The sequence below is a fragment of the Grammomys surdaster genome, unplaced genomic scaffold (genome assembly GCF_004785775.1).
Source record: "Grammomys surdaster isolate TR1022 unplaced genomic scaffold, NIH_TR_1.0 128, whole genome shotgun sequence".
Classification (NCBI taxonomy): domain Eukaryota; kingdom Metazoa; phylum Chordata; class Mammalia; order Rodentia; family Muridae; genus Grammomys; species Grammomys surdaster.
In genome coordinates this window covers 5,881,967-5,891,132 of record NW_021604586.1, presented here as the reverse complement: position 1 = coordinate 5,891,132, position 9,166 = coordinate 5,881,967, and the positions used below count along the sequence as shown (strand labels likewise).

The following is a 9,166-nucleotide window of genomic DNA, read 5'->3' as shown; positions in this document are numbered from 1 at the left end:
CCAGCCCGGACCCCGCAGCCCCGGCGGGTGGAGGCGCGGAGGCGGCGCGCGGACATTCCGCGGCCCGCTGGCCCCCGCCCAGCCCCGGCGTGCGGCCCGCGGCCGTTGGCAACGGTTGGCGGCGGGGCGGGGCGGGGGCGGACGGAGATCTCGCTCTCGCTCTCGCTCTCGCCCCGCGGGAAGGGGGAGTGGAGGCGCGACCGGCTGCGGGAGCTGCAATTACCGTGTGGGCTGCGGAATTCTCGTGGTGTTTGTCGGGGAGATGCGATAATGGCGTCCGTCCTCGCGAGAGAAGCAGCAGCTCTGCGCAGGCGCTGCGAGCACCTCCCCACGGCCTGCGCCCCGCCCTCAGCGCAGGCTCCCTAGGCTCGGGGCTCGAGGGAGGGGCCGGTCGGACAGGGGGCGGAGCCTGCGCTGGGCGCCTCTTGCGCGCGCTTTCGCCGACGGACTCCGACGAACATGCGCAGTTATCCTCCCGTACTCAGAGAGTTGACTCACTGGGCCCTTACTTCCCTATCTCACGTCCGTGTTACTTGCTAAAGCAATAAATCCTCCAGTGGTCAATCTGAGGAATGTACGTCCTCGTTGACGGGTGTGAACAGACACTAACGCTGCCCTGATGACTACAAATCCCAGTGTACGCTGCGTGTGGCACGATGCACTCTGGGACTGGTAGTCTCCACGGCCGTGATTTGCCTGCTGGGATTTGTAGTCCATCCGGATTCTGGCAGCCACATGCCTTTCCCTGCTCTGAGGACTGCTGGGACTTGTAGTGACAGCAGCTCAAATGGGCTGTACGCTCCCAAACTGGTCCTACCTACTCGGCCTGGGATCGGTCTCCGACGTTCCGGGTTCGTTCAGTGACATGGTCTCGAAAGTTGCCCGACTTCCTGATGGGCAAAGAGGTCGCAGGGATACTGTCACTGTGATAGAGATTATATGTGACATGCTTACGTAGCATTCAGTAGCATCGATGTGCATCTGTTGCCAGAAATGCTACTAGTGGCTCTCTCTGAACCTGGTCTGTCGTCCATGTTCCTTTCCAGGCTGGCCCCTGCTGTATGTTCGCAGTGAACAGGATACAGGAGCTATTTTCACTTAGAGGAAAAATATTTTGTTTCCTGTCCCCTCCCCTGTGCCGATAATAAAGCCGTGACTCAGTGCAGCTAGCAGCTGGGTGACCTTGGGACAGCCCTTCTAAACCACTATGCTCTGTCTAGGGCCTGATACTGTGCTACTTTTCCTCAGGAATGTCTTGAAGATTTCAGCCTAGAACTGTGCTGTTAAAATGAGACCTATCGCCGGGCAGTGGTGGCGCACGCCTTTAATCCCAGCACTTGGGAGGCAGAGGCAGGCGGATTTCTGAGTTTGAGACCAGCCTGGTCTACAGAGTGAGTTCCAGGACAGCCAGGGCCACATAGAGAAACCCTGTCTCGAAAAATAAAAAATAAAAATAAAAAAAGATGAGATCTATCATTTACAGAGATGAGGAGGAAGTCTGAAGAGACAGAAATTGCTGGAAGAGGTTGCAACTGGAGCCAGGAGAGCAGGCTTTGAGTGACTGTGTGAAGTCTTACAGTTTTAATGTTGAAAGAAAGTTGGCACGTTCCAGGACAACCAGGGCTACGTGTTTTGGTGGGGGTTCTGGGGTATGCAGAGGGGGGAAAAATCCATTGAAAAATTAATTTTTCTTCTGGGAACAGGGTCCATCACCATGGACAGCGCCTCTGCGCACTGAGGATGTCTCTTGTCTATCTTCCTTGTGACCTCCTGAGCCTGGAACTCCAGGATGCAGACTCCTCGATGCCCCTCCCCATACTACACAGGGCAGATACGGCATATGGACCCTCTCAGAGTCTTGTAAGACCTCCTCGTACAACCTGTTTGCTAAAACTACCTCAGGAAATCTATTTGCACGCGATCTTAGCCAAAGGTCAAGGAGCCACAGACAATCTGCATGGATCATACTCTGAACTTCAATAAAGTCCTTAGCCTGCAGGGTCCTTTCCTTTCTTCCCACCCAGTGACCTCCAGACACACAGCGCATCCCCTAGGACCTATGCAAAGCTCTGTTTTCACCTTGTGTTCCAATTATCTTACAATGTGGTCTCCAACATAAAGATCTGAAATTCCAACTGACGCAGACACATGGCTCTAAATAAAGCTAGGTCGTATCAGGGAAGCTACAGAAACTAAGCCCAGAGAAACAAAGAGGTACTGACCAGAAACTCTTAGAGAGATGCACTACCTCCTCCTCCCACCACACCTCAACTGGGCCCAGATTTTAAAACTCTGTAGTTGTGAGACTTCCGAACATGAATGCCTGACCGCACGGGAAAACAGATAGAGTAATGGTGACATCATTCACAGAATGTCACCCTAACATCCTCCTTACCTCCCTTTCACCCCTGGCGTTGCCGTCTCCTTCATCCCAAGATTCCAAATGTATTTAGTTCAACCATCAAGCAGATGAGTGGGTGGGTGGGAAAACGGTGGAGTGGCAACACTAGCCAGCACTGAAGGGCTGAAGGACGGTCCACGTGCTGACCCGATTGGGTCTCAACCAGAGATTAATCAGAAGCAGAGCTCAGAACCAGGATGCTGATGCTTGCGCATGCGCATGGCATGCACCGTCCTTCAGCGGCCGCCCACCTTGTGTTTTAAGCCAGGGTCTCTCAATGGGACCTGGAGCTTGCAGGGTAGGTGAAGCTGACTGTCCAGTAAGCCCCAGTGAGCCACTTGTCTCCGCTTCCCCAGATCTGGGATCACAAGCCCTCCCCGCCATGGGTGGGACTCTCGGTTTGTGCTTTCTGGGGCTCGCTCCGCATGCCTACAGGACATGCGCTTTATGAAGCCTGCCATTTCCCCAACCCTCTTTGTCTTGACGCCCTGGATTTTTACAGTTATGTTCATTTACTCTGTGTGTATGTGTATGTGGGGGGGTCGTTGGAGAACCATGACACCTTGTGGGAATGACAGAAAACAATTTGTGAATCAGTTCTCGCCTTCTACCACCCGGATCCCAGGGATCAAACCCACTGATGCAGGCAGAGCTGAGAGATCTAGGTCTTCATCTGAAGGCTGCTAGCAGAAGACTGGCTTCCGGGCAGCTAGGGTGAGGGTCTTTTTTTTTTTTTTTGGTTTTTCGAGACAGGGTTTCTCTGTATAGCTCTGGCTGTCCTGGAACTCACTCTGTAGACCAGTTCGAACTCTCGAACTCAGAAATCCGCCTGCCTCTGCCTCCCAAGTGCTGGGATTAAAGGCGTGCGCTACCACCGCCCGGTTTAGGGTGAGGGTCTTAAAGCCCACACCCACAGTGCCTCACCTACTCCAGCAGGGCCACACTTCCTAATAGTGCCACTCCTTGGGCCGAGTAGATGCAAATCATCACACCCAGGTAGTCTGCCAGGCGTCTCTTTTTTTGAGACATTTTGTCCTGGAGCCCAGGCTGACCTTGAACTTGTGGTCTTCCTGCCTCCAATTTCCCCAGTAACTGGAATGATCTACTTGAACAAGCAAGCATGTTCCTCAGTTTTCTCCTTTTTTTCCCTCTTCCGTTTTCCCTCTTGCTCTGGCTCCAGCCCAAAGGCTTATTTATTTATTTATTATATGTAAGTACACTGTAGCTGTCTTCAGACACCCCATAAGAGGGCATCGGATCTCATTACAGACGGTTGTGAGCCACCATGTGGGTGCTGAACTCGGGATCTGGGGAAGAGCAGTCAGTGCTCTTAACCACCGAGCCATCTCTCTAGCCCTTCAGTTTTCCTTTTGTAAATTGCTGCTGCTCTCTGATCTCGGCCCTTTCCCCCAAGGAGCAGTCGTGGCTTTTCAGAGCTTGGTGACACATGGAGAGGACATAAGGGACTTGGTAGAATTCCTGAGCAGGAAGTGATCAGACCACCCCCACATGTGGAATGGCTACCATCCAGCCATGTTTTACTAGGACCCCTTTACTTTGTGGGAAAAGTTTCAATGTTTTGGCAGTGCCCCTAGATCACATGCCCGTGGTACCCTAAGAGGAAGGTTGGATATCTTGACCCCGAAGCAGTGGGAAGTCTTCTCAGTGTTTGGGGAAGACTGAATGTGAACGGATTTGTGTTTTGAAAAGCCACTCTTCCTGGGGCATTCGGGAACCAATGGGGGTCCCTAATTACTCCAGGGAAGGGCAGCTGTAGAGACTCTGACGAGGCCAGTTAGGATGATAGAAGCCTGGAGCGAAGCTAGTGCAGAGACAGACGGGAGAGGCCCTGACCCTAAGGCTGAGGAGGGAGAGGCATGGTAAAGACCACAAGGACCTGGGCAGAGACAGTTCTCTGTAGTGAATGCCCACTGGCCTCCACTCAGGTTGCGGCGACAGTCCCTCAACAACCTCTCTTTGCAACTGGCACACCAAGGCCTTTGGTCACCACCTCCCCCTCATCTACTTCACACAGGATGCTGTCACTGGAGACTCTCCCCCTTCTAGGAAACAAGATGACAGTTCAGGGTCACAGGAGAGAGCAGCATCCTGAGCCAAAACGGGTGATGTGGCCTTCTCCATATGGAGACAGTGACAACAGCAGGGTAGGCCGTTGACACGCTCACTCATGGCTCTAAAGTTGACTCACTGAGGAGCCTGCCTGGCTTCTTAAACAACCCTTGAGAGGTGAAGCCTTGGCCTTTCCACTGACCACTGAGCTACTAGGCCAGAAGAATTCTACAATGACCAAGACTACTCGTGAGGCCTGGGCCTTTAAAAATTAGTAGCATCCACTTCCTGAACCCCAGGACCCTTTCCCTTAACCCACTTAGCACCAAGCTGGCCTGCAGAAAGAACCTGCAGCTAGTGCCTTCCAGGCAGCCATGGGAGGTGCCATCTTGGAAGTGTGGATACCATACCGTGAGCCAGCACAACTGTCACCACAAGGAACAGAGATGAGCATGGACCATGGAGCTCATCTAGAATGCATGCTCATGACCTGCCAGAAGCCAGGACCCTCGCCCTTACCCTCACCCCCTACCTTTCCCCACCTGCACAATGTCCCCTGCAGCGGCAACCACAAGATCCTGCTTGGCAAGCAGTGTATAGCAGGGAGACCATAACTCAAAGCAGTGTACCATATCTTCTGAAGAATAGCAGGTAGATCATAATTCAAGGCAGTGTACCGTATAGACCATGACATGTTTCAAGGCACAGGCCGAGAAGATTCTGTACTTTTCCACCACCTGGCCCCTCTTACCCCCTCCCCTTGTAAAGCATGTTATAAAAAAGCATTTCAAGTTCAAATACATGACTCTTGACAAGCAACTGTTTGCTTGAGTCCATTCCCTCTCTCGCCCGTTCTTCTTTCAGGTTGCGGTCCTCCTCGCCCCCACGAATAACTAGGACCCGCCAGTCAGGTCAATGACCCTGTCAGACATGGCTGCTTTCACCACGACATTTCAGTATATTTCCTTAGGTAGCAATGACAGCCATGGCACAAACTCCCATGGCAGCTTCTTTCCCCCAACCCCCCACCACAACTGTGGCGAGCTGAAAGGTTGGCTCGCTGACCTTTCTGTGTTACCCAGGCATTCGCTACGCTCCTTATGTGTGTCCCCAGACATGAACAGCAGTGTGGTGACTGCATGTACTTGAATACCTCCTGCTGGGCCACACATTTAGCTGCACTTTCTTTCCAGTTTGTGGGATGGCCTCAAAACTCTTGGGACCTGGCCACTTGCCAGCTAGGGACACTCCTGACACAGGCCACCACTCTGAGATGCACATTCCCATGTGCAGAACAGACATTCAAATGCCACAGTATTGGGGCTGTCGGGGAAAACAGGAACAAGAAGCCAGCTTATGGAAATAAAAGGAGTTTATCTGTGCCTGCAAGATGACCCACCTGCTAAAGATGATTGCCACCAAGCCTGGTGACACTGGGACATACATGTTGGAAGAGAGAACTGAGTCCCAAGTTGTCCTCTGCCCTCAACATGTGTCTGCATACATGTGTACAAAATAAATCAGATGTAATTTAGACTTGTATTCCTTTTGGAAAATGAATTTATTGATTATATAACTGAATGCAAATAAAAATAATAAAGGCTGCAAGGCAGAGTGGCTCACGCCCTTAATCCCAACACTTGAAAGGCAGAGGCAGGAGGATCTGTGAGTTCAAGGCCAGCCTGGTCTACAGAGCCAGTTCCAGGACAGCCAGGGCTACACAGAGAAACCCTGTCTCAATCAATCAATCCATCAATCAATGGCAAAATTTAAAAAATATATAAAATATAAAGCACAATTTCTTTCCTCTTCTCACCTCTGTCTCTCTGTTTCTCTATTTCTCTGTCTCTCTCTTTCTGTCTCTCTGTTACTCTGTCTCTTTCTCTCTTTCCTTCCCTCCCTCCATCTCTGGGGCCCACAGTTCATTCACCCTTCATCCCAGTCATCTACACTTTGTGGATGTAAGGTCTGTCATCTGTGACATCAGACTCTCAAACTTCCACAGACTCTAGTCTTAAACCAGCAGCAGTAATGGAAGATCTTACACGCATGCCTTCCCATCCCTGTGGCCTCCTTTGGAAAAGAGTATTGGAGGATGGACAGACAGATAGCTGCTCCACTGTCATGGCCAGGGCCATCAAATAGACACTGTCCCTATGTGGACCTTCATGCATGAAAAGGACACTGTTGGCATCGGTGACAGACCTCTGGGCAGGACCCAGGGCATCCTACCTCAGAGGAATACATTGGGATCAAGTTGTGTCTCAGTTGGGGTGATGGGTTCAAGGGACCTCCAGCTGCCCTCAGCAATGGGAACATCCAGTCATAGCCCCACTGAGTCAGGGCAGTGTGGCTTCTGTCCTCCTTATGCTCTTGAATCTGCCCTCTTCTGTCTTCTCGTGTGACAGCTCTGTGCCTGCCCTCCATGTCCCCAGCACAGGGTCAATACCACAGGGGACAGGGACTTTGCCCTCACCCATCCTTCTTCACATCCTTTCCTGCTGCTCTCGGGGGATCTGTGTCAAGTTTAACTCTCTGGCAGGCTTGCTCAGCTGTTTACCAGACCAAAGCAGTGACTGGAGTGGCCTGTCCCCAACCAAGGCCACTGGTCCCCAGTCACCCACTCCTGAGCTGGGACAGGCAGAGTTGAAATTTAACCACTCAGTTCATAGGTTTTAATGAGTTCCTCAAAAAGACAGACATACACCCAACTCCGAGGTGGCCCTGACCAAAACAACGGCAGACAGTGGGTCACCACCCTACCATGCTCAGAGCCACAATGCTCAGGAGAGGCTCCCACAAGCCCTTAGCCATCCTCAGGCACATGGGACCTCTCTGTGCCACAAGGCCACAGTACTGGCGCTTCCAACATTCCTGCGCAGAGAAACACAGCAACTGTGCCCGTAAGTAGATTCTCAGACTGTCCCTGGTGGGAATTTAATGTTGACGCAGTCTTAGGGTGACTTTAAGAGGCAACATGGTCCAGAGCTGACTGGCCTCCATTCTGATTTGTACAGTGTCTCTGGCATCTGGTGATCCCGAGTCACTTAACTCTGGTTCTGGGGTAAAAGGGACAGAGAGGTACTGTGAATGGCTAGTACATGCTCCAAGCCTCCAACTGGGCCTAAGATGTTTCTGGACATTTGAACTACCCAAACTGCATATTTTGGGCTTCAGTATTTGGAAGGGCCAGAGCCTGAGCCCTCCCAGTAGACAACAGGTGACTTTTGAAGAAAGAAGACCTTGAGTAAATGCCCTGCCTCCTTAGGCCTCAGTTTCCACATCCACAGGGCAGGCAAGATGGATGCTGTCTGCAGTATCAGGCAGTGTGGAAACCTTGGTGCACACAGCCTCCGCTGTTCATCCCAGAGTGCCTAGCCTCACCCAGCTCTGTCTGCAAACTCCAGGACTGCCCGAGAAACTGCTAGGCCTCCTAACCTGCTCCCGTCAGAAGCCAGGCCTGAAGGATTAGAAATAGCCTGGGGGGTGAGTGGGCAAGCAACTCTTGCAACCCTGGCAGCCTGGCCCCTGAGTCCCCAAAGCCCAGAGACTAGACTGGCAGAGAGAGGTGCTCACAACTCCAAGGCCTGAAAGCTGAGGACCCACTACCCTGGGTTTTCTGGCTTAAGGCTCTCAGGTTCGAGGCTCATGGCTCTGAGCTTTAACCCTGGCATTTGGCAACTGCTGTAGTCCTTGGCGCTGAACAGCTGTGAGCAGCAGCAGACAGCAGGTGCCAGTGTTACCATTCCGGAATGTGCTTTGGGTTAGGGGCCTTCAGCCCACGACAGGAGCATGGCAGCTATAGCTGTCGTGCTTACAGTGTCTGAAGTTAAGGTTTGGCAGCTCCCTGGAACTCATCTGGCAACCAAGGCTGGCAGCCTCTCACCTTTTGTCTTCATAAGGTCCAATGTCACCAGTGTCCCAATCTGGACACTCTAGAACTCTTCAGCCGTCTTCCCAGGGCTGCTATGAGCACTCTTGTCAATACTGCTGCATCCCTCCCCACCCCCCACCCCCACACACACACACACCTGCCTCCTGTCTTACCTGCTCAGCCCAAAGACACGGTCACCTGAGAGAGGCCTTCCACACCCCACCCTGTAAGATGATGTCTCTGTATAGCCCTGGCTGTCCAGGGACTTGCTCTGTAGACCAAGCTGGCCTTGAACTCAGAGATCTGTCTGCCTCTGCCTTGAAAGTGCTGGGATTAAAGGTGTGCACCACCACGCCCTGCATGAGGAGCCTTTTTTTTTTTTTAATTGGACCTGATGTTGCAAAATGAGAGGACAGAGCAGTGGAGGTCAGTGTCCGCCAGCTGGCTCCAAAAAGAAACGAATTAGTTACACAGCCAGGGTGGGTGTGACAAGCTTCTGGACCAATTATTGCACAGCCCTGGGTGCAAAGGAAGGAGAGGGCGTGCATGACCATCATAGGCTGTTCTGCCGTTCTGCTGGGCCACCAAAGTATTCCCTCTATGGGCTGGTCCTACACAGTTCCAGGGGTGACTGGAACTCACTGAGGCAGATCTCGTAATCTGCAGTGCTGGGGAGATAGAGACAAGCAGATCCTCGGGGCTCAGTGACCAGTGAACCTTGAGTAATCAGTGAGTTCCAAGCCAATGAGAGACTCTGTCTCAGAATAAAAGGAAGAAGGAAGGAAGGAAGGAAGGAAGGAAGGAAGGAAGGAAGGAAGGAA

General features: G+C 52.2%; 2 protein-coding genes across 8 annotated transcripts in view; one reads left to right on the top strand and one right to left on the bottom strand.

The window, feature by feature from the left end:
- Nucleotides 1-292, bottom strand: part of Banp (BTG3 associated nuclear protein) — a 74,121-nt gene extending 73,829 nt beyond the window's left edge. For all 7 annotated transcript variants that reach the window (XM_028752246.1, XM_028752305.1, XM_028752282.1 and 4 more), the window contains exon 1: nt 224-292. The gene's annotated coding sequence lies outside the window, so the exon portion shown is untranslated. The remainder of the gene's footprint in view (nt 1-223) is intronic.
- A 6,818-nt stretch (nt 293-7,110) lies between these two features.
- Nucleotides 7,111-9,166, top strand: part of Ca5a (carbonic anhydrase 5A) — a 30,210-nt gene continuing 28,154 nt past the window's right edge. The window contains exon 1 of the mRNA XM_028753131.1: nt 7,111-7,374. Within this exon, the coding sequence (XP_028608964.1) occupies nt 7,236-7,374 (139 nt within the window). The 5' untranslated portion in view covers nt 7,111-7,235. The remainder of the gene's footprint in view (nt 7,375-9,166) is intronic.